Source organism: Uranotaenia lowii, chromosome 1 (assembly GCF_029784155.1).
Source record: "Uranotaenia lowii strain MFRU-FL chromosome 1, ASM2978415v1, whole genome shotgun sequence".
NCBI classification, from domain to species: Eukaryota; Metazoa; Arthropoda; class Insecta; order Diptera; family Culicidae; genus Uranotaenia; species Uranotaenia lowii.
The window spans coordinates 107,787,197-107,813,737 of record NC_073691.1 but is presented as its reverse complement, the minus strand read 5'-3'; the positions used below and the strand labels follow the sequence as shown (position 1 = coordinate 107,813,737).

Below are 26,541 nucleotides of genomic sequence, written 5' to 3'. Positions count from 1 at the left end.
AGAAGGAAAAACAACAAAATATACAAGAACAAAACAAAACAAAAACTTCACAAGCCACAGAAAGAAAAGGGATGAATCATCCGCGAGGATGAAAATCCCGGAAAAAAGAAAACAACAACAACATCGATTTTTAAAAATGGCTACGATAAAAACACCAAATTATTCAAACATTTTTTGGTTAACGCCCGAGAACTACAAAAATGGTTAAAATTCACGAAGGAAAACTTCTTAAAAAATAACAATTTTGCCAGTTTTCGGGCCAAAGCCATAAAATGGTTATTTTTGAACCAAAAATGGTTAAATAAAATTGAGCGTGTACCCGCAGTCAATTATTATTCTACCTGACTTTTTTTAAACGTGTATTTATGGCATAAACTGGATATTTAAGAACCATAAATGGCTATAAAAAACGAGCGTGTGTACACGTATCTGGTTGTCATATTGTGTGATGAAAAGAGGGATACATTTTTGATGTAGTAATATTTCAACAATTTAGCCATTTGATGTGAATTTACCAATATTCTAAAGGATTTACTTGAAAGTTAACTTCATACGATTGCGGTGTGGTAAAATTCAACGACAGGTATGATAATTTACCAAAAATTTTACTGTTAAATCCGGCCATGGAAAACTATTTTTTTCGGCAGAAAATATGCTAAATTCAAAACTGCTGAGTTGTCCAGTTCTGTCGTTTCATTTTTCACATTCATCTTCAATTCTAGCTTAAATCGAACATCACGAAGCGGAAAGAAGTAATCAATTAGCTTAAAATGTCTTTCGCCGAAACTCCTTGTTACACCATCATCAATGCACAGGAAACGGAGCCATATAACGAGATGCAGCTTAAGATGGATCTCGGTAAGAAAATGTCTTGATTTTTTAAGATATTCCTATCAGTCTGATGAAGTTCGTAGAGCAAACCACTCTTAATCTAAATTGTTATTGCAATTGTTCTAATATTGATTTAAAGCCTAGTCCACACTAGGAGACGGTTCGTCTCGAGACGGTCTCAGCGTCTCCCATTTTATTTGGGAGACACTAAGACCGTCTCAGGATTCCAACAACAACAAAGTTCGTCTCATAACAGGAATCGCAGTTCATGTTGCCTAGTGTGGACTAGGCCTAACGTCAGCCCATCGATGTTATTAAAAATGTTTATTGTTAGAAGTACGTGAGCCTGTCAGTTATAAACTATAGTTCATGTTAGGGATATGTAACATAAAGCCTAGTCCACACTAGGAGACGAATCGTCTCGAGACGGTCTCAGCGTCTCCCATTTTTTTCGGGAGACACAGACCGTTTCAGGTTTCCAACAACAACAACAGACAACAAAGTTCGTCTCATAACAAATATCGCAGTTCTTGTTGCCTAGTGTGGACTAGGCTTAAGGATTTCACTAGTTGATGATTGCCGTCAATTGACGGAATAAGTGCAGACACTCAGTTATTTTGAGTAAAAGATGACGGAAATGATTGTTGCTCGGGATTATATGGTCGCGATTCGACCAGACCGAACTGAACGCCATAAATTTGATTTCGAGAAAATCGAGTTCGAAGTTCACAGCCCTACCAATTGATACCATTTCATCAGATATCTTATTTAATCATTTTACCATCACATTTAGACTCTTATAAAGCCATCGAGGTTATACCGGTCGATTTCTGATTACACATCAAGCAGAAAACTGAACTTTAATAGCATTATGTTTGCACCCAGTTCACTCTAGTCGAACAAAAATGTTTGAAAAATTGTCATGCACTATCATTTGACTGGGCAATTTGTTCTAAACGTAGGAGCCTACTTATAGGCGGTTTACAAGCAGCACCCAACGAGTATGGCTGATGCTTGAAAAATGTATTTTTTCGTTGAGCCAGAATGAACCGAGCCATACAAATTTCGCACTTTTGAAAAGCGGAATATGTGTGATTTTAACTTACCGGTTGCGTTCTGAACGACAGTAAGCAATAAAATAAAGCATCTTTTATCGTTAAATGTCAAAAATCCTAACATTCCCTTAAATAAATTGGAAAACAAAATTCAAGGGATTCGGTTCAGTCTGGCTGAACGAGATTTTTATAAATGTTAACAATCCGCAACATGCAGTTTTTAGCTACGGGAACGTTTCTTACCATTTAATTTATTAGATATTAGTTCCTGATAAACCGAAGAACCGTTTTGAAAAGAAAAAAACCAACACACATAAGCTTATTTCGCACAAAATCAGTTTCATGACCAAAACATGCTTTTCATCTTCACCTCAAAGCTGGCTCTCAGTTCACTTTGGCGCAACGCATTTTTGCCATTTCCACTGTCTGCAACATTGAAATTTTCTAATAAAATCAGTAAAAATAGTAAAAATGTTCTGATTTTCATTGGATAGGTAGTTTATCATGTTTCGCATCCGTTGCAATAGATAACTCAATTTTTTTCAAATTGGCGTTCAGTTCGGTCTGGTCGAATTGCGACCATATGTAGAATAAAGATAAACAACATGTCAATTTGTCACAAGCGTGGTTTTTGGCTTTGAAAAATACCCTCATCTCGAATAGTTAACATTTAGTGAATACAGTACCGTTCACAATTTTATGTATGTAGTATATATTGGTCCCCCATCGGTAGCAAGATTCAGTCTATGTCTGTGAGGCTTGGCCTTTGAATTTCTTTTAGGTCTTCCACGACAGATGTTTCGTCGAGGTTAGTCATCCAACCTTCCATGACCTACACTGCCCTATTCGCATATGAGTCCCATGTGCATTTTCATCGTTTTTGAGTTATCGCTTCTGGATGGAAAACGCTTCTTTGTGCTCCAATTTACCTAAACAAGCTTTTGTTCGAAGTTTGTTCCAGAAATTTCGAAAAAAATATGACCCCTTGTTGGGTTCCATGTGAAAAATATTCGCATATGAGTCCCATGACCAATATTCAGCGCCAGAGCTTACAATTGTTTTTTAAGTTTATTTCTGTTCATTGTCACATCAAGATTTTCAGAATACATATTATATATTTTTTTTTTTTATTTACAAAAGGTTTTATTAAGGCATTTTACTTATAAAGTTTTTATGTGCCGGGAGTATTTTTCCTAACTTTGGGTTAGTAAGAGGGGGGCCGTAATCGTCGCGGCTACTCAACTGTTAATTCAACTTATTATAGGAAAGGAAAGGGGATTAACTGGGGTCACTTCCAAGAACAGTTTCCGTTAGGGTCCGGTGGTGGCTTCCTGTAGCTGTTGTTTCGATAGCTACCTCAGGGTTTTCGACTTCCTGGCCAGCCTTCTATGTGGTGTTGTAGGACCCGTCGGATGAAAGTTTGTTCTAATAAATAGACGAAACGAGCATTAGATAGAGTACAGACAGAGGGGAAGAGGACTAAAGAACCAAGTCAGACAGTTTGAGATATTTGTAGATGGAATACAAATATTCTAAATCTAAGTTTGCCAAGATGTCTCGAATTGGAACACCAGGTAGTTTACATCGGGTCCTAAGGGTATCCAGTAGCCAAGCCCTCGATCGATCAAACCGTTCACACGTCCACACAACATGATCAATGTCGTGGTAGCCATCCCCACAAACACAAACATTGCTTGCAACTAGTTGTACACGAAACAAATGCGCGTCAAGCCGGCAGTGATTTGACATGAGCCGAGAAACCACGCGAATGAAATCGCGACTCATGTTAAAATGCTTAAACCATGCCTTCGTCGGAACCTTAGGGATAATCGTATGGAGCCAACGTCCCTTTGTGCCATTGTCCCAGCTGAATACATATTATAGTATGACATCATTCTGTTAATTGGTACATTTTTGGCATAATTTGTTCTGTGACTATTGATATAAAATAAATTCCGGTTTCTTAAAGATCTAGTCTGCCCCTACTCGCATAACAGTCCCATATGAATTTTCGTCATTTTTCATCTAGCCTGACAGTTCGTCATTTTGAACATAAGACTTCAATATAAAACAATAAAAAAGAGACTTTGTTCTAGAAATTTCGAAAAAAAATATCAACTCGTGACTGTCCCATATGAAATATACCCTCATAACAGTCCCATATGTGAAATACCACGGATATAGCTACTTTACAATGTTTCTTTCGGTAAAATAATCATTGATTTATCGCTCTAAGTAGTTTCGAAAAGTTTTAACACACTTGATGCCAATTATGCACAATAATTTTCGAAGGCAGGCTTAAAAGAAAGGAAGAAATTTCTTTCTTCGTAAAACTATAAGTCACAACTAAAAATCATGATAAGAGTCCACTTACAACGAATTTTTTCCAAAAGTTTGTTTCTATTTTTGATTCTGCATTTAGAAGATAAAAAAAGATCGAATTGAAGTCTAAGAAAGTAGCTTGGTGAGCAAAACATATTCTGTATGGGACTGTTATGCGAGTAGATTTGATAAGGTCTCGAATATATCCGCATAACAGTCCCATAACAAATAAAAATTAAGCTCCCGACCTTACCAATGGCCCAATTTCGAAAATTTCAGGTCTTACGATTTATTATGACAACCTAGAACACATACTGTTCCGTTGCAGGAAACGGAAAGCTCAAATGTTGATAGGAAATCTTGGTTAGAGTACTGGTAACTCTAACATCGACAACAGTCCAAAGTTCTGGTAACTTCACTGACGTCGATAGGGATAACTTTCTTCACGCTAGAAATTATTAAACCATTTACGATTCAAAAATAACCATTTTTGACCTTTTCCCGGGAAATGCCATTTTATGAGTTCTCCATGAGAACTCATAAAATGACTTTTCGGGGAGAAGTTCGAATATGGTTATTTTTCAACCGAATGAAATTTCTTCGGAGAAGTTGAAAAATGGTTATTTTTCAACCTCAGCGCTATGTGGAATTAAAGCGTCATATAGGGTTATTTTTTCTTGTGTTTAATGTTTGGGATTTTCAAATGAAAAGAAAAGAGATTTTAGAAGTATTGAAGAAATTGCTTCTTATTTTAATTAAATTAAATTTTTGGAGGTTGGGCTGATGTGGAAATTGCACATAGTTTGGTGATTTTAATCTGTGATTTTCGTGATTTTCCTTTAAAGCTGCCGCCACACCTACAGGAAAATTTTAAGTTTCGCGTTTATGGTTTTCGACAATTTTTTCGGGAACATCTTTAATCCGATCTGACTGCAGCTTCTTTTACCATCTGAGACTGTCCAGTTGACTTGGCCTGAACCATTTCTTAGCTATGCTAGCACCGTGTTTAGCTCAATTGCTGGCTTTTCTGCCTCCTCACCGGTTCCCACTAACAGCATCCTCGATGAAAACTAGCCCCTCACAGCTTTCCGGATCTGTCCGAGGCAGATTTTCGACTGCTTTGATCAGCAAAAACTCACCATAAAAATCAGGCACTTTTGTTCCCAACCCGGAACGCGTCAGAAGAAACAGCCGCGATACTATGAACCATTTGTCTTGAATATTATCGCCTATGTGCGAGATTCCGATGAAATGTGAAGGCAAGTTTGAATGTGCTAAAAGTGAATTGAAGATTTTAAATTACAACTCAAAATTTAAATTTATTTACCAACCTTTTCCCAAACCGGATTTTCTACTCGACCGTGTTTGGGTGTAGCTTCTTCATCCGGGTCTTCTCCGCCATCATTCGGGTTTTCATTATGTACGAATGAAAAGATGCCACATCCGGATGAATATTCTCGATACTCTTTAGCCGGAACCACAACCGGGAGCGTCATTCTAGGCTTCTTCATTACAATATTGAAGTGACTTCGACGATGAACCGGCAGATCTTTTCCCGTATTTATCGCGAACTGGAAGCGGAGCTCTCACTTGGCGCACTGAAATTAATTATATTTTTGTTAGTCATCACGTTTAAAATAAATTAAGGATTTTTTTCATTACCTTTTAGAAACTCCTTCATGCTTATTCGATTTTCAAAGACAGATATACTCGAAAACATATATTAATTTAAAAAAAAATTAATTAATTAAAGAACGCGTTCGGCTGCACCAGCAAATACTTTCAAAATGGCGATTAAACATCAAGTTTTTCAACCATTTTCTGGTTATCACTCGAGAACTACTAATATGGTTGAATTTGAAACTAGAAAAATTATTGAAAAATAACCATATTGGCAGTTTTCAAACGAAGGCTTAAAAATGGTTATTTTTGAAGCGTAAATGGTTAAATGGAAATGAGCGTGTTGGTACTTGGATTCACAAAACTACACTTTTGTATTTGGGAACACTTTATTTTCACTTAGGACACGAACTTGAGGATGCACTTATACTCACTGAAATGCGAATAATACTCACTGAAAGGCGGAATAATACTCACTGAAAGGCGGAATAATACTAACTCACAAATTACTCGACTCTGTATTTATATGCTAATGGAATGTTCTGGAAACTACGGAATTATACCACTGAATTACGTGTAGAATATTCTAGATTCTTCTAAGGAATTGTAATGGAACTTTCTAGAATCATCAGAAAATACAATGATACAGGAATGGAACATTCTGGAACCTTCTATGGTAGAACATGTTAAATAGTAATGGAATATTCTGGAACTCTCTATGATGGAACATGCTAGTAACTGAACTTGCTGAACATAGAATCTTCTGAAGTATTCTTCAAGCGTATTGGATTTGAATGCCTTCGTCGGAACCTTAGGGATAATCGTATGGAGCCAACGTCCCTTTGTGCCATTGTCCCAGCTGATTACATATTATAGTATGACATCATTCTGTTAATTGGTACATTTTTGGCATAATTTGTTCTGTGACTATTGATATAAAATAAATTCCGGTTTCTTAAAGATCTAGTCTGCCCCTACTCGCATAACAGTCCCATATGAATTTTCGTCATTTTTCATCTAGCCTGACAGTTCGTCATTTTGAACATAAGACTTCAATATAAAACAATAAAAAAGAGACTTTGTTCTAGAAATTTCGAAAAAAAATATCAACTCGTGACTGTCCCATATGAAATATACCCTCATAACAGTCCCATATGTGAAATACCACGGATATAGCTACTTTACAATGTTTCTTTCGGTAAAATAATCATTGATTTATCGCTCTAAGTAGTTTCGAAAAGTTTTAACACACTTGATGCCAATTATGCACAATAATTTTCGAAGGCAGGCTTAAAAGAAAGGAAGAAATTTCTTTCTTCGTAAAACTATAAGTCACAACTAAAAATCATGATAAGAGTCCACTTACAACGAATTTTTTCCAAAAGTTTGTTTCTATTTTTGATTCTGCATTTAGAAGATAAAAAAAGATCGAATTGAAGTCTAAGAAAGTAGCTTGGTGAGCAAAACATATTCTGTATGGGACTGTTATGCGAGTAGATTTGATAAGGTCTCGAATATATCCGCATAACAGTCCCATAACAAATAAAAATTAAGCTCCCGACCTTACCAATGGCCCAATTTCGAAAATTTCAGGTCTTACGATTTATTATGACAACCTAGAACACATACTGTTCCGTTGCAGGAAACGGAAAGCTCAAATGTTGATAGGAAATCTTGGTTAGAGTACTGGTAACTCTAACATCGACAACAGTCCAAAGTTCTGGTAACTTCACTGACGTCGATAGGGATAACTTTCTTGGTACTTGGATTCACAAAACTACACTTTTGTATTTGGGAACACTTTATTTTCACTTAGGACACGAACTTGAGGATGCACTTATACTCACTGAAATGCGAATAATACTCACTGAAAGGCGGAATAATACTTACTGAAAGGCGGAATAATACTAACTCACAAATTACTCGACTCTGTATTTATATGCTAATGGAATGTTCTGGAAACTACGGAATTATACCACTGAATTACGTGTAGAATATTCTAGATTCTTCTAAGGAATTGTAATGGAACTTTCTAGAATCATCAGAAAATACAATGATACAGGAATGGAACATTCTGGAACCTTCTATGGTAGAACATGTTAAATAGTAATGGAATATTCTGGAACTCTCTATGATGGAACATGCTAGTAACTGAACTTGCTGAACATAGAATCTTCTGAAGTATTCTTCAAGCGTATTGGTATACGCTGGAACACATACCATTAAACGAATTTCATTTATGTTGAAAGTTGTGGTCACAATTTAAAGATGTATTCCAAACAGAAAAAGCTGATTTTCTCGCTTGCTCGTTTTTGCATATGGGACTGTTATGAAAGTAGGGGCAGTAGTGGGAGCATAAAAGTTCAGAATTTCTAAAATTTCAGGAGCATTCACTTTTTGAGTCACAGTATCATTTATGAAGGCTATCATTGCAAACTCTCTTCGTTTTTTCAGTGTATTTAAATTAATAAGCATGCATCGAGATTCATATGATGGAAGGGGTAAAGTCGCAAGCCTATTACTTGCCTTGTAGATAATATTATTAAAATGGACAACGAAGGTTAGTTTGGAGTCCAATAAGATTCCTAAGTCTCTCACTTGACTACACCTTTCAACTATATTTTGACCTAATTTTATTGATGCTTGTTTCATTAGTTGCTTTCTCGAAAATGATATTGTTATGTACGGCGGAATTCCTTGGCTAATTAATAACACTTTTTGATGAGCTTAAGAACTAGGACTTTATTCATTTACGGGTACACTGTCGCTATTCGCAAGACTGTCCCATGTGCATTTTCGTCATTTTTCAGTTTATCTCAAAAATTGTTCAAATGCAGTTAGTTCTTCAATTTAGACTTAAAACTTTCATAACTTTGTTCTCAACATATATGAAAAAAATATCAAGTCATGTCTGTCCCATATGAAATATACCCGCAAAGCTGTCCCATATGTCTATTTATACAGAATGCTTCAAAATTGCTCCTCTAATTTACGTTCATTTTACAAATATTCATACAATGTGTGCGACAAAATAAACATTCATTGAAATTGCGAAAGTTAGACTAGATAAAACAGTACAGTAAAGTTAAGAATAACATTCTCCATAACTTTTACAAGCTAAGTTTAGCCTAATGGGTAAATTCCATCAAACTGTTTTTTTTTTAATTTCGCATGAAGCCTTTTGAATTTCTTTGTAAAACATGGAAAATAGTCAGCTACAAAGTCATATTTTTTAGGTTTTTGTCATGCTGTTACTTGCTGCTTAGACTTTCATAAAATCTATGAACAAATATACGTACCTGGTAACACGTAGCACACGCTTAAGTCATATTGAATTGATTTTTCTCATCAAATATTTGCAGCTAAGATACTTTGCTGTTTCCGATTCAGCATTAATTTAATTTGAAGGTAGTTACAGCAAAAATTATCCATTACAAGATTCGGAACTTTAGCGAAAATCGACGGACAAAATCGAAAAGCGCCACCATCAAATGCTGCGGCAGAAATGCAACTAATTAGTAAAACACGCTAAGGAAAAAAAACCAATTTATAGTACACGGTCGAAAATAACTAGCAGTTTGAGGGTGCATCTGCACGACAAACACACTGAGGTCTTTCTCTACGTGGCCTTGGCTCTCCAGAATTAGCACGGGTTTTCGGTATCAGAGTCTTCAATCGCTATTCAAAGCTTTTTCTTCCTTGGGGGCTGTTCAGATACCACTTGGATAGAAAAATGAGATTTTAGACCCCCTCCTATCCCTCCGTGGACAAGCGTGGAAATTTGTCAAATCCCAACCCGGATGTTCACGTGGACAGATTTGAATTTTTTTTCAAATCTAATTTGAGAGTACTTTACACTACTTTTTGCGTTTTTGTTATTGAAATGGCTGATTTGGAAAATACGAAATAGCACTTCCTGATATAAAATAGTTTTGAAAGTTTAGAATTTCTTATATATCATATTTACCACATGCTTTCAAGTGGCTACTAGTTGTTTAAACTTAAACTGGAAAGCTTTGCAATTTAAGATTTTGATTTAAACATCTTAATAAAACTAAATAAAATTAATCAGCACTTGAATGAATTAAACTAAATTAAATTAAAACCTTGGGAAAAAATTCTGTAATTTATCGAAAATCACCATCCCAATTAAAATAAATATTGGCCACGTCATCAAAACCCTGAATCGCAATATCCTCAGCCCTGTTCCGTGGAATTTGGAATCAATAATCAGGCTCAACGAGATATGCCATACAAATTAGTTATCTGTTTTTATTGAAGACTAGCTGACCCGGTGTGCTTTGCTACACCTTTCAAAAACTGATAAGAGAGCCCCCTCCCCTGTTCTTTCTTTCACCTCCTGCTGAATGGAGGTCGTGATCTTTAATAATCATACCCATTTTTTCGTTCCCGAAAATCCTCACCTCCCTCCTCCTTTGTACCTACTCACTGAAAGTATGTCATATAATCATAGAATCATACCAAAATAATTTTCATGTTAAGTTTTGTCCATTTCTCGGATTTTGTAAAAAAAAAGTTAAATGTAAGCCTCCTCTTCCCCTCCTATATTCCTAATTCTATCATCCTTTTGCAAGAAAGGAATTGTTTCACATAGAAAAAGTATTTTTCGTACTCAAATGCTTTTTGATGCCAAATTTGGTTTCATTTGATCGATTAATTCTCGAGTTATGCAAAAACATTGTATGGAAGCCCCCCTTTCCTCCTTTATATCTTTCCGCTAAAAAAGATGGGGCCTCAATTTATAATAGAAACATTTCTCGTATCCAAATATCCTCACATGCCAAATATGGTTCAATTTGATCCATCAACTCTCTAGTTATACTGAAAATTGTAAGGGAGACCTCTACTCCCCCTTTTCATCCACCTCTTTGAAGGAGTGAGGGATACCAAATATTCATAGAAGAATTTCTCGTACAGAAATATCGTTCCATGCCAAATTTGGCTCCATTTGCTGTTGTAGTTCTTGAGAAATGCAGTAATAACTGTAACAACAATAACAATAACAGTCCCTCCCTCTTTCCTTTCTCCCGCTGGAAAAAGGAAGGGGTCTTAAATAATCATAAGAATATGTCACGTTCCCAAAAACCCGCCCATGCCAAATTTCGTTCCATTTGCTTAATTAGTTATTGAGTTATGTAAAAATTATAAAAAAGGCCCCCTCCCCCCTTTATATCTCCCTACTGGAAAGAGGGAGGGGTCCCAGATAATCATAGTAATATTTGTCGTATTCATATACCCTCCCATGCCAAATTTGGTTCCATTTGCTTTATTAGTTTTTGAGTTATGTATAAAAATATGAAAGAGGGCCCCTCCCCCTTTCTACTGGAAAGAGAGAGGGGTCTCAAATAATCATTGAAATATTTTTCGTATCAAAATACCTATCCATGCCAAATTTTTTTTTACTTTATTCCATTAAAAAAAACCGAAGAAGTTTAAAAAAACTGTTGACGGCCCTATACGGTGTTACAATTCCAGTGTTGTGTGTGTTTGCTTAAAGCACTATGCTATCATTTTATTTTAAGATTTTCGAAGCTGCCTTTGAGGAGGAAGGGAGGGGTAGGAAGTAAAGGATTGGGTTCGATGGTGGGAGGTGGTATAAGGCTTGGATTAGGATGCATTAAGGAGGATACTTTAAAAAATCCCACACCAGGTTGCACACGGTGTTGAAGACCATTTCCTGTCCTCTCCTCTCAAGAGCCCATAGTAATGACAAGATATACCGCGCTTGCCACGCGTTACTTTGGTAGAAGTACAATTTCTTGGGAGGTCCGTGCAGTATAAAGATTGTGATTTTGGTTTGAGAAGCACAGTAAAATCACACCCCTCCACTGCCATACTATCTATGTACAGTATGGTTTCGTAAGAGTGGGTGGACCCTACTGTGCTGAGAGTCATTAATGTTTGGCTGGTTAGTATTTGAATGTAGGAACATTTTTACTTTATTCTTAAATACGGTAAAACTAGGTGTACTTTTTATTTCGTTAGGTAACGAGTTGAATATGCTTATACCTTTGTTCACTACACTGTTTTGAGCAAATGAAGTTCGAAATCGTCTAGTAAGGAGATTAACATGAGCCGAACTTCTCGTGTAATGTGAACGAATTTCTGATGTAAGTGTAACATCTAGTTGGTGTTTGATAATGTTATTCAAAACTTTGCAGATATACAAACACAATTCGAGCATAATTAGCATATCTAAAGATAGCACTCTGGAATTATAAAGCTGAATAGTAGGATGTAGTAAAGGAAGGTTTCTTATAATCTTTATGGCTTTATTTTGCAAGATACGGATAGGTTGCAAATTCATGCTAGCACTGCTACCCCATATGGAGTTCATATACGCAATATGAGGGTGGATAAAAGCAAAGTATATATTCCAAGCAGTACTTTCAGTTATAATTGACCGTGTTTTTTTCAGCGCAAATAGGTATGGTGTTATTTTAGAGCAAACCTTTTTTGTTTGAATATTCCATTTCATATTTTCGTCTACATACAGACCTAAATATTTTACTGTATTAACTTGTTGCACTAGAGATCCTCGCACAGAGATCTGTAGGGTTTGGGTATTACCTCGAAGGTTAAATAATATGAAGTTAGTTTTTTTCAGGTTCATTTCCATATGATTAGATAGGAAATAGTCGACTAATATTTCAAGATCATGTTCTATGCTTCGTTTTAATGTAACCAAATCTTCAGAATTATATAAGATTGTAGCATCATCAGCATAAAGCTGCAGCTTCCCTACTAGGGGCAATGTGAAAATGCTATTGATGTAAATGATAAACAACAATGGACCCAAAATGGATCCTTGAGGAACTCCGTGTTTGATAGTCTGTAGTGAACTGGTAATGTTGTTAATTTTTACTGCTTGTTTTCGATTGTGTAGATAGGATTGCATAAAGAGCTGAGCTTCATCAGAAAAATCAATATCAGAGAGCTTTTTGACCAGTAACTTATGGTGAACAGAGTCAAAAGCTTTTTTAACATCTATAAATACACATGCTACAAATTTAGCGTTGTCTAATCCACTTGAGATTCCATCTACTAGGTTGATGGCAGCAGATAAGGTATTAGACTTCGGTACGAAACCATATTGATTGGGGTGAATAATATTATTTACGATACAAAAATCTTGTATCTGTGCATATAATATTTTCTCGAAGGGTTTGGAGAACGCATTAAGTACTGATATCGGACGGTAATTGCCAAGAGCAGTTTTATCGGCCGATTTATAAACTGGTATTACTTTTGCAAGTTTCAAAATATCAGGGAAATTACTATTGATTATACAGTCATTTATAAGAGCCGTATACTTTGAAAGGTAGAACCTTTTGAATTTTTTCATAAATTTCGTTGAAATTCTGTCCAAGCCAGTGGCTGCATTGTTATCAAGTTCATCAATGAAATTTGAAATACGGCTTTGCAGTACAGTAGAAAAATTAAATTTAGGATGTAGAACGTTTCTGTCTAAGACAAATGATTCCGTTGGTTCGGGAATTGCATCACATACATCAAGGTAGTAATTATTAAATGCATTAGCTACTTTTGTCTCATCTGAAACCAAATCGTTATTGATAGTGATTGTATATTTAAATGTATCCTTTGTTCCTGATTTGTTGAAAACTAATTCGTTTATTTGTTGCCACAGCAATTTAGGATTTTTCAAGTTATTCTGAATTTTAGAATCGTAGTGATGTTTTTTAGAGAGTTTAATTTTATTGCTCAACAAGTTTCGGATCCGTTTATATTCGGATTCAATCGTTCTATCGTTTTTTAGAGCATCGTACAATTTTCGCTTTTTTGAAATCAAGCACAAGATTTCCTGTGTTATGTATGGTTTTTTAGTTTTATTTTTGTTTCTGATAGGTATTGTTTTTGTATTAAGTGCAACTATATTTCCATAATGATCAATGAAACGTTCAAAGTTTTCAACATAATCCACATTAAGATCCGAGTCAGATATATTATCATAGTTTGTTTTTTTGTAAATTCAAAGCCATATGATTTTGGTGAAAAAAAGTTATCAGGATATTTATGTCATGCAAAATGAATTCTTTCAGCATGCTGATGTTGTCCACTATGTACAACAGAGTTGCATCATCCGCAAATAGCTGTAGTTTACCTTTCAGAGGTTTATCAAAAATGTCATTTATGTACATAATGAACAATAAGGGTCCCAAGATAGAACCTTGTGGTATACCGTATTTAATTTGTTTTCTGCTACTTTTATTGGAGTTTATTATCACAATTTGTTGTCTGTTAATTAAATAAGATTCAATTAGTTTTCTGGCATTTTCTGAGAAGCCAAAGCATTTTAGCTTTTTTACTATAGAATCGGATGACTCACACAATCAAAAGCTTTTCGAATATCAATGAAAACGCATGCAACAGTCTTTTTTTCATCAAGACTTTCCGAGATTTTACTAATAAGGCTTGCACATGCACTTAGTGTGTTTGATTTGGGAACAAAACCAAATTGATTTGCATTAATTAGATTATGTTGTGTACAATGCTGTTCTATTTGATTGAACAAAAGTCTTTCGAAAGGTTTAGAAAGAGCGTTAAGAACAGAAATGGGTCTGTAATTAGTAACGTTCGTTTTATCACCACTTTTAAAAACCGGAACAACTTTGGCACATTTCAGAACTTCTGGAAATGAATTTGAACTTATGCTCTGATTAACAAGTTCTGTATATTTATCAATATACTAGCTGATCTCATACGAACTCCGTTTCGCTTTCAACTTGGAATATGTCATGAATAGTTTGTAGAAAAGTCAAATGCCAAGCCTTTTCCAGATGCACTTCTGAATTCATTGTTAAGCAATTATTGCAAATATATTGGATAATCACTTTGTCTGTCATCTGCTACTAAATTTGAAATCAGTAATCAATTGACCGTGCCAAAAACCACGTTTATAAATTTTGACTAAATCATTGCATAACAACTTAATTATTGCCAAAAAGCTAAACTCCTTTCGGGGGCTCATATATAATCTTTGATCTGAAATCGATTGCCCTTCCCTCAAAACTCCCGTGTGCAAATTTTCAAAACAATCCATCGTAAAATAACGTCAATATTGCTAAAAACAGTGAAATATTAATTAACTAGCTTATTTTACCCGGCCTTGCTCGGGTTCACAAAAAATATAAATCAAAATGAGTCGTTTGATTTTTCGAAATATTGAAAGCTTTATATGTATCATTTTAAGAAATTTGGCTCATGTTTGGCCATGTATGTTTTGTAAGTCTTTTGAAAGCTTTTACTGAGATTATTCACTGTGTTTATCGATTTATTTTATTTTTTTAAGAGGCATATAGTTTTGAGGATTATCAATAGAATTTCAAAGTAATTTTCTTTCCCTTTCCCTATCACGAAATTTTTTTTTTTTAACCCACCTTTTTTCTAAGAAGCTCGAATAGATTTAGCCTTTAATTTTTTAAATGCAAATGATAAATTAATTTTCTATCTTTCCCATCCTCCATTCGATGAAAATCTCTTTTGGAGATTATCCCACTTTTCAAGATGGATGATCTACTTGTACAATGGTATATTTAAGTTTTACTCCCTTAAAAATTTCCAGAAAACACTTCCGAACCTTGTTGAACTATGTTTAAGGCTTATTTTGCATGTTTTTTATTGTATGTGTGCTTTTTTCGCTTTTTAGTTGAACACTGTTTTATGATTAGTTTTTCTTAAATGTAGAAAGTTTTACTTAAAGTTTCTTGGAGTTATCGAAAATAAATCATCTCTGAACCGAAATTACCATTTAAATGTTATGGTAATGATCTTATTTGAGTTCTATTTAAGTTTTTATACTCGGACACAATCATTCTATTAATTATTTTGAAGAGTGATCAATTTTAAAATTCTTTGATATCATTTGTTTGAACTCGCATTACCAAACGATTTTTTTCCAAATTGGATGGTAGAATTGAACACATTGATGGCCAAAAATAAATTAAAAGTTATAAATTGGTCAATGAAATAGAATTGTATAAAGCTTAAAATCTCAGATTTATTTATCTAATAAAATTTCTACTCCCCCGTTTAAATTTCCCGGCGGCTATCAAAGCATTGAAATTGCAGCCTTCAACGTATAACTCTGAATCTTATTAATTTTTCTTTCTTTATAAGGAATCCTAAAAATATGAAAATGGTTGGTTCTTAAAAGCTGGAGTCTATGAAAACGCTGTTCATTATTTTTTCAGCCTCCAGTCCAAATAGTTATTCACTGTTCACTTTTCAGTTTACTGTGTATCCTTGTAGACTCTCAAAGCCCCCGGGCGGCGGTAGGGAGCACTTTGAAAACCACTGAAATTCTAGTCAATATATTCCTAACAGGGTAATTGTATTTTTCAATCCTTAATTAAGGCTCATTATTGCAATCAAATACCTCGTACCAGTACCACGTGCTTTTAACAGTAGAAGGAAAAAATCTCGCCAAAAACTTCGCTATGAATTTTTAAATCGCTAGCAGGCTTTGATTTGCTATCTAGTACACGTGGACTCTGGATGGTCGTTTCAAATGCCCAGCCCATGGTGATAGTGAAAACAACCCCGCCAAAGAAAATGAAAATCGGTTGGCAAAATGGGTGCCATGACTTTTGATTCGTGTGAATAAAAACGAAAGTTGTATGAAAGGGTCCCTTTTCTTAGGTGGGAGGGGCTCAAAACTATTACTAAAACCTTACCATGGTCCAAACACATAACTGTACCAAATTTCAGGCTGATCGGTTCAGCGGTGTGGATTTGTATAAGGTGCATACAAACATATATAGTCAACTCATCTTTATATATTAGATATGGACGACCCCTTTCGTCGACCCCTGGCTAAATATTTGACACCTGCAATCGATTGCTTGTCCCTGAAAACTACCGTGTGCAAATTTTCATCCCAATCCGATGTGTAATAACGACGATAATGCAAAAATATTTAAAGGTTTATATGGACGACCCCTTTTGCCTGCCGCTTACACTGAATTTAATACCTGAAATCCAATGCTCATCTCTCAAAACTCTCGTGTACCAATTTTCATCTGAATCCGATGTATAATAACGACAATATCGTATCAACAGTGAATAGTTAATATTGACGACCCCTGATTTTAGTTTGAATAAGTGAAATCAGTTGTTTGTACCTAATAACTCTTATGTGCAAATTTTCATCCCAATCTGATGTATAAAAACGTCAATATCACTAAGATACTGAAAATTTAATATGGACGACCCCTTTTCCCGGCCCCTTACACTGAATTTACAATTTACAATTTTTGTTACGTATTGACCGGTTTTGGCGGGAAAAAACATTCAAATAATTTCGCAAAAGAAACAATTATTACACCCAATGCTATACCCAAACATGTGTGAAAATAATCATTATGGGCGATGGGCGCGCTCGCAGTCCTGGTATACAATTTCTCGTGTGTTAAACAGAGAGAGAAATAGCCTTCACTCCAATTTCACTCCGATTAGCTGTCATTCTCATGGAAATCTGTGTAAGAGTAAAGAGCAGGCTTTATTCTTTTTAGCAGGCCCAATCCCAAAAAAAAAATTTTCTCATTGTGAACCCCAAACGTCTAAATCGGTCTGTCGTATAATTTTAAATCCTGTTCCTAATTTGCATGAATTTGGAACAAAGGCGTATAAAAGCACCTGTATTCGTGGTCCAAACAGCCGGTTTAGACCCAAATTCCGACCCGAGTAACCGCATTGGTGATCCATTATACCAGTTTCAACTCAACTTTTTTTAGAGCTGGTATAAGGATTGATCCAAAACTGATGATATTTGGATCCAATTTGACGCAGTTCTGAACCGTTTGACAGTTAATGGAACACGAGTGCAGTTGCCAGTTTTTTCATTGGATCGGATCTAATTTCTTTGGTTCAATTCTTGTATAAATTAGACCCAAGAATAGACCACGAATACAGATGCCCTAACTGTTGGGAATTTTGAATTCGATAACTGTGCTAAAACAGCATTTCACGCCACCGGTGCCGGACGGACTGTTTTAGCGTGGTCGAAAACCGTGTTTTGCATCTACCGTTGGGACAGCCCTTAAAGCACCTGCAACGGTTCAGGCGTAAATATTGGTTTTAAGTATACCAGTTTTAGCACAACTTGAAATTTTAGAATCGGCTTAAACACCCACTCCCCACCGGTGTATGAGCAAATTTAAAACGGAAACACTTTCATTGCAGACACTCAATAATTGAGAAGAAAAAAACCCATTTTATTAGAAAAATTGCATAAGTTTCGAGTTTCACGGTTCATTGTCTTAAAATTAATTCTACGAATATTCTTTTTGACAGAACAATGATTTCAACTATTCTACAAGGATTTCATTAATTTAAAAGCAAAAATGACTACACAACGAGGAAAAAGGTCAATTCAAACAATTCTTCAATTAATTCAATCAAATTGCTTTAAATCAATGGAATAAGGTTTTGTTAAAATGAAATGAAAAGCAATATTTTTTTCAAGTTATTGCTGACATTGATAAAGGAAATGAGGAATGTTTATCCCAAAGTCAAAAGAAAATTTTCCTTTGATTTGTCGACATTTTTGTTTGAGAAAAACTTGTTTCACTTTGTAAATTTATGTATGGATACAGAAAAATATGCTGATATTGACGAAAACTCCGAGCACTCTACACGAAACTAAAAATCACTCAATATCTCAAATAAAACAAAAATTATAGAACAGACAATAAACATTTATTTTACCTCATCGAAAAAGTATTAAAATTTTCTTTACGTTTATTTTTTTTTTTCAAATTCAAACTGGATTCACAATTCGTCGAGCCCAAATGAAAAGCATTTTATTTAATTATATTAAATCGAGAATAATGTTACATCTATTATTTATACTTGATATGGTTTTTACTAACATATTTTCTCATTTTAGTTTCGCTTCAACCAGCCTATACGCTACAGGCTGGTTGAAGCGAAACTAAAACATTCAAATAATATCTCAAAAAGAAACTACCTAGGGGCCGTTCAGATACCACGTGGACAGAAAAATGAGATTTTTGACCCCCTCCCCCCCCCTCCGTGGACAAGCGTGGACATTTGGCAAACCCCTACCCCCTCCCCGGATGTCCACGTGGACATATCTGAAATTTTTTTTTCTAAATCTAATGTGTCAGTTAGAAAACAATATTTTTCATTTTTTGCCTTTTTGTTATTGAAATGGCGATTTTGAAAAAAAACAAATAAGCATTTACTAATATAAAATAATTTAAAAAAATTTAAATTTCTTAATTATCATAAAAACAAACGCATACAAAATCTCAATGAAACTTGAAGAGATTCCTTTTTCCAAACTTTGGGCTTTTCTTTCAAAGTTATGATGGCTGGCATTTTACAAATGCTGAGACCACCAACCCACAGAAAGTGTACTATGAATACCGTGACCGGGATTCAATCTCATGCCCGCTGGTTTAGAAGAGTTGAACGCTATCTTCTACCCCACGGGCTGCGGGGGGTCATATTTATCACTTGCTTTCAAGTGGCTACTAATGGTTTAAATATAAATTGGAAAGCTTTGAAATTTTAAGATTTTTAATTTAAACATCTTTTTTTTTCTCAGGGATTTTAAACCAACTTGGTTTATTCATCTCGAATTTAACATCTAAATATTTATTCACCTTTAGAAAATATTTTGGAAGTTAGTATGTCCACGTGGACATGACCTAAACCCCTACCCCCCTCTCCGTGGACAAGCGTGGACATTTCGATAACCCCCTCCCCCCCTAAGTTGTCCACGTGGTATGTGGACGGCCCCCTACTATTACACCCAATGTTACCCAAACATGTGTATCATTGTTGGCTAAAATTTTCTCACCGTGAACTAAATCGGTCTGTCGTATAATTTTAAATCCTGTTCCAAATTTGCATGAATTTGGAACAAAGGCGTATAAGAGCATCTGTATTCGTGGTCTATTCTTGGGTCTAATTTATACAAGAATTGAACCAAAGAAATTACATCCGATCCAATGAAAAATCTGGCAACTACACTCGTGTTCCATTAACTGTCAAACGGTTCAGAACTGCGTCAAATTAGATCCAAATCTCATCAGTTTTGGATCAATCCTTATACCAGCTCTAAAAAAAGTTGAGTTGAAACTGTTTGGCCACGTTTGGCCACCGGCTGTTTGGACCACGGATACAGGTGCTCTAACTGTTGGGAATTTTGAGAGCACCTGTATCCGTGGTCCAAACAGCCGGTTTAGACCCAAATTCCAACCCGAGCAACCGCACTGGTGATCTATTATACCAGTTTGAACCCAACTTTTTTTAGAGCTGGTATAAGGATTGATCCAAAACTGATGAGATTTGGATCCAATTTGACGCAGTTCTAAACCGTTTGACAGTTAATGGAACACGAGTGCAGTTGCCAGTATTTTCATTGGATCGGATCTAATTTCTTTGGTTCAATTCTTGTATAAATTAGACCCAAGAATAGACCACGAATACAGATGCCCTGAAATCGATAACTGTGCTAAAACAGCAATTTACGCCACCGGTGCCAGCCGGATTGTTTTAGCGTGGTCGAAAACCGTGTTTTGCATCTACCGTTGGGACAGCCCTTAGGACTATCTATTTCTTAGTTGCCATTACGAGAAGAACGTAAATACTATGTATCATTTTTTTGGTTTTTCAGAAAAAGGTGAATTGAATGTAAAAATTGATACGCTTAAGCGCGTGATTCAACTGCTGCTCAATGGCGAACGGTTGCCAAGTTTGCTTATGACCATTATTAGATTCGTTCTGCCGCTACAGAACCATACCGTCAAGAAATTGTTGCTGATATATTGGGAAATTGTACCGAAAACATCTACCGATGGGAAACTTCTCCAGGAGATGATTCTAGTTTGCGACGCGTACCGAAAAGATTTGCAACACCCGAACGAATTTCTCCGAGGATCAACGCTTCGTTTTCTTTGCAAGCTTAAAGAACCGGAATTACTGGAGCCTTTGATGCCGGCTATCAGAGCGTGTCTCGAGCACCGTCACTCGTACGTAAGGAGAAACGCAGTGTTGGCCATTTTTACAATCTATAAAAACTTTGAATGGCTTGTCCCGGATGGTCCGGAGCTGATAGCCATCTTTCTGGACACCCAACAAGACATGTCATGTAAACGAAATGCTTTCCTTATGTTGCTTCATGCTGACCAGGAAAGAGCTTTGAACTATTTGGCTTCATGTTTGGATCAGGTGAACAGTTTCGGAGACATATTACAATTGGTAATTGTTGAATTGATTTACAAAGTTTGCCATGCTAATCCGGCAGAGAGATCTCGCTTTATACGATGTATTTATAATCTCCTTAACTCTTCGTCGAATGCTGTTCGCTATGAAGCAGCTGGGACATTGGTTACTTTATCAACTGCGCCAACTGCAATCAAAGCTGCAGTTAGCTGTTATATAGAGCTGATCATCAAAGAAAGTGATAACAATGTAAAATTGATTGTACTGGACCGTTTGATTGCACTGAGGGATAACGAAAACATGGAGCGCGTTATGCAAGATTTGGTAATGGATATTCTCAGAGTTTTGTCTGCCACCGACATTGAAGTCAGACGTAAGACACTGACACTTGCTATGGAATTGGTATCATCCAGAAACATCGAAGAAATGGTATTAGTATTGAAGAAAGAAGTATCCAAAACACATAATATTGAACACGAAGATACCGGAAAATATCGCCAGCTTTTAGTTCGCACTTTGCACAGTTGTTGCATAAAATTCCCGGATGTGGCCGCCACGGTTATCCCCGTTCTGGTCGAATTTTTGTCTGATTCTAACGAGTTAGCCGCTGCAGATGTTTTAGTTTTTGTTCGGGAAGCTATCCAGAAATTCCCGCACCTACAGGAATTGGTAATTGAAAAACTTTTAGAAGCGTTCCCGGCTATCAAATCAGCAAAGATTCAACGAGCTACTTTATGGATTCTGGGAGAATACGCAGCTTCGGTGAAAGACATAATCGATGTTATCGCCGTAATCAACCAGACACTAGGAGAGGTACCGATTGTAGAAGCAGAACAACGTCGTCTTCTCGGCGAAGATACTGAAAATGACGAAAATAATTCTCCCAATCAAATCTCAGCAGCAGTGCCGAATAATAAAGTAACGTCTGACGGAACTTATGCAACCCAGAGCGTCTTCAGTGTAGCACCGTAAGTTACTTTAGATACAAATTAGTTACTTCTAATGAAATATGAGACTCCTGGGCACAAATTAATATCGATATGAAATGATCAAATCATACATCACGATATCTTAAGCATTTATATGCCTTCGACCTCATAAAGCCATCTATATATTCTAGGACGCTTCGGCTTCTCAGTCATTTGAAATATCATTAAAAACAGCACACTTTCTCAATGCTCAACGTTTCGGCCATGACCTTGGCTACATCAGGGAAAAACTGCAATTTATTATAATCGGATGAATATTTTTTAACATTTTAAATTGCTTGACCTACAGAGTGTTTACTGTTTGTGTCTGTTAGATTTTTAATGGCTCGATCGATGTAGCTTTTTTGTACCTTATAACATGTAGCTATAAATTTATATTTGTTTTTGTGTTGTAAAATTTTGCACACCAGTATGAATAATAAGTTGAACACTAAATTTATTTAAACTAATCACTGTTTGTGTCTATTTAAAAAAAAACATTTGTTCTCCTAGCGATCACTTCTTTGTAACTTTCATTTTTTATATCTGTTGGTATAAAAATTTTGAGTTGGATTCTCTCCAACACCGAAATCCGAAGAGGAAAAAAAAACCTCACAACCCACATAACATTAATAACAAATTCAAAAAAACTGGCCCGAAAGAAACGTAAATAAACCAAATTAACACACACACACACACAGACACACACACACACACACACACACACACACACACACACACACACACACACACACACACACACACACACACACACACACACACACACACACACACACACACACACACACACACACACACACACACACACACACACACACACACACACACACACACACACACACACACACACACACACACACACACACATAATAGAAAACACATCAGAATCCAACTCCAAATTATATAACCACAGATAATAAAAATAAAATTTATTAAGAAGCGATCGGTAGGAGACATGCATTTTTTAAATAGACACAAAAAGTGATTAGTTCAAATAAATCTAGTGTTAAACTTATTTTTTTTCTCTAATTATAGACACTGCCACGTTTATGGCGTTCGTGTCTCACTTATTTATTGTTATTGTTAGTTGTTATAATAACAACAATAACAATAAATAACTTATTATTCATTCTGGTGTGTACACTAAATTTTACAACACAAGCACTAATTTAATCTTATAGCTGTTTAAAACGTAATATTGGTTCGGAAAAATCTAGCATCAACCCAGCCATTAAAAATCTAACAGATACAAACAGTACACACTCTGTAAGTCTTACAATTTAAAATGTAAAAATATTCATCCGATTATAATAAATTGTAGATTTTCCCTGATGATGGCCAAGATCATGGTCGAAACGTTGGACATTGAGTAAATGTCCGGTTTTGAATAATATTTCAACTGACTAAGAAGCCGAAGCGTCCTAAATTATACTTTATTCACCAGTCGCAGATCCATCATCTTGCCATCTATATAATTTTTCATGGTTTTTGAAATAGTAAAACTAATATGTTTAATTTAACATTTATTTACAGAATTGCTCTAAAAGTAGAGAGACCTCCATTGCGTCAACACTTGATGGAGGGAGATTTCTTCATCGGAGCAACTTTGGCATCCACGTTGACAAAATTGGTGTTGAGATTCATTGAATTAGAATCTAACGAAAAAAAACAAAACCGTGTGTGCTCTCGGTCCATGTTAATAATGAGCTCCATTCTGCATCTGGGTAAATCGGGACTTCCAAAAAAAGGAATCACAAACGACGACACGGATCGTATCTTTTTATGCTTGAAAACTCTTAGCCAGCGTACACCTGAAATTGTTCGCATTTTCAAGCAGTCCTGTCGTGAAGCATTGGCAAACATGTTGGTGGCTCAAAACGAGGAGGAAAAATTGAATCAAAAAGACAAACAAAAAGTTGCTGCCAAAATTCAACCAGACGATCCTATTTCTTTTACTCAACTTGCAAATGGCAAACACGACCAGATGGGTGAAAATGTTTTTGAGTCGAGTTTGAATCAAGCTTTAGCTGGAACGAAAAGTACAGCTCTGTCAGATGTTGCTTCTCCAAATAACAAATTGAATAAAGTGACTCAGTTGACTGGGTTTTCCGATCCAGTTTATGCCGAAGCCTATGTACATGTAAACCAGTATGACATTGTTTTGGATGTGCTGATCGTTAATCAAACAAGCGATACCCTACAAAATTGCACACTAGAATTGGCTACCGTTGGAGACCTAAAGCTGGTCGAACGTCCACATCCAGTAGTGTTGGCGCCTCATGATTTCTGTAACATTAAGGCCAATGTCAAAGTATCGTCTACTGAAAATGGCATCATTTTTGGAAACATCGGTAAATTTTTTGATAGCTTTTTTTTAACTTGAAAGTCATATTTGCATTCTCTTTTCCACAGTTTATGACACCACCGGATCATCAAATGTGGTTGTTTTAAATACCATTCACATTGACATTATGGACTACATTCTCCCTGCAAGCTGCACCGATACTGAGTTCCGTACCATGTGGGTTGAATTCGAGTGGGAAAATAAAGTTTCCGTTAACACCACGCTCACTGATTTGCATGAGTATCTTAAAATGCTTCTTAAATCTACCAATATGAAATGTCTAACACCAGAGAAGGCGCTTTCCGGACAGTGTGGTTTTATGGCCGCCAATATGTATGCCAGGTACAACTGTATTCTATTTATTTATTTCTATAGGCAACTAATTTTCAATACATTTTTTTTAATCACAGATCAATATTTGGTGAAGATGCACTAGCAAATTTGAGTATAGAAAAGCCACTCGACCGTCCGGATGCTCCTGTAACCGGTCATATTCGGATACGGGCCAAGAGTCAGGTATGCAAATAAACGGTTGGGCAAAAATAAATAATAATAAATCTGTTTTGTTCTTTCAATTTACAGGGCATGGCGTTAAGCCTCGGAGACAAGATAAATCACACGCAAAAGTGTTTACAAGAGAAAATTGTTGCTGCCTAACTATCAGCTCTTTTAATACATATTAAAATTTGCTTTTATTTTATTTTATTTTTATAGTCTCTTAACGTGACCTTTGATATGATGCATTCTCTGTCATGTCATTTGAAGCAAATGGTTACTTGAAAACATAAGAAATGTTTAAGTTGTAGAATCCATTCCTGTACACATCTAGGGGTCGTTCAAATATCACAAAACGCAATTTTCGATCATTTTTGAGCGCCTTTCACTCAACGTAACACATTCGATTAAAGTTTGTTTTATCAAAAATCAACAAACCGCAACAAGCTGCTATATCCCCTTACTCCCCTAAACGCGTTACGTAATATTTGAATGGTCCTTAGTATCACAACAAAACATCCAATAAATAACAGGTTTATGAAAAGAAAAATATAGCATATTCAATACAGGATAGCTAGATTCTTTAGGTATGCTACTCCGTTGCTTGCATATGTATTAGTAGGCCAACCAAAAAATAGTTATAGAAATTCCTCAAAAATGTATGGAATTTTTTAAAACTATTGGTTTTCTAGAAAAACTACTAATTTTAAAATTCTGCAAAAAATATAAAAATGTTAACCAATGTATTTACAATTCGTTAAGCGCTTATACGGTTGAAAAACATAATTTTTACGTGGATTTTTTATTGAGTTAAAAAAATTGCTTTTCGCTAAATTCCTAATAACTGATTGTTTTTAAATTTTGTTGGATCTAAAATAAAGTAGCATTCATTACAAGTTGCAACAAGTCATTTTTAGCATATCTTTACAACTATATTTGCAAAAATGCTTTCCGAAATTCGAATGTTTTGCAGAAATACTGCTAAATTTCCAAAAAAAAACTGTCTCGTAGTCAGAATATTGAAAGCATTAGAACATAAATTTTACTAATTTCAACACATATTATTTCAAAGAATGCGACTGTATACTTATTTGAACAATAAGACCTCGCAATTTTCCATAAATTGTAATTTTGTTTCAAATCCCATACATATCGTTCGAAATTCCATAACTATTTTTGACCCTGCGTTTACACGGCTCTGTCGATTGAGGTTAAGCGCAATGTTTTACCTTCTTTTCTACCTATCTTGTATTCAATATAGACTTATGGATGAAACATTATCATGCTAGATGTTACAAAACCAATTGAAAAACACACATTAGAGTAAAAGTTTTTGCTTTGGAAATGATGACAGAAATAAGTACATGTTTTGGTAAGATCGTTCTGCATGGAATATATATATACCGTGGGTGTATCGTATTGACTATTTGTAATATAGTTTTTTAGCATGCGGGTGTGAACAAAGAGGGTTTTTGGATATATTTAAGACAGTAACGAAATTCAAAATGTCACATGATTAACCTTTCCAGAACACAGGCCGAACAAACCCGGTCATTTTAACCAGAAATCTTTGCAAAACCCGCGCATTGGAACTCTTTAGAATTTGGAATTTTAGAATTAAAAACCGGGCTGATCAGTTTCAGGAGTGAAC

General features: G+C 35.5%; 1 protein-coding gene and 1 long non-coding RNA gene across 2 annotated transcripts; one reads left to right on the top strand and one right to left on the bottom strand.

Moving 5' to 3' along the window:
• The first annotated feature begins 409 nt into the window (after positions 1-409).
• Positions 410-25,100, top strand: LOC129756939 (coatomer subunit beta). Its single transcript, XM_055754010.1, has 7 exons — positions 410-583; positions 723-858; positions 20,515-22,030; positions 23,585-24,402; positions 24,464-24,737; positions 24,806-24,911; positions 24,978-25,100. The coding sequence occupies exons 2-7, from the start codon at positions 771-773 to the stop codon at positions 25,050-25,052; spliced, it is 2,877 nt and encodes a 958-aa protein (XP_055609985.1). The 5' UTR covers positions 410-583; positions 723-770; the 3' UTR covers positions 25,053-25,100.
• Positions 5,019-6,061, bottom strand: LOC129756988 (uncharacterized). Its single transcript, XR_008739582.1, has 3 exons — positions 5,871-6,061; positions 5,540-5,806; positions 5,019-5,482 (listed from the first exon to the last, which is right to left on the bottom strand). It is a non-coding gene; the product is annotated as an uncharacterized LOC129756988 (long non-coding RNA).
• Positions 25,101-26,541: the final 1,441 nt, after the last annotated feature.

Excerpts from the sequence above, each read along its gene's own strand:
- LOC129756939 (XM_055754010.1), top strand. The coding sequence starts at position 771 with ATGTCTTTCGCCGAAACTCCTTGTTACACCATCATCAATGCACAGGAA. Across the intron at positions 859-20,514 it reads GCAGCTTAAGATGGATCTCG|AAAAAGGTGAATTGAATGTA; the intron begins GTAAGAAAATGT and ends TTGGTTTTTCAG. Across the intron at positions 24,738-24,805 it reads GCCGCCAATATGTATGCCAG|ATCAATATTTGGTGAAGATG; the intron begins GTACAACTGTAT and ends TTTTAATCACAG.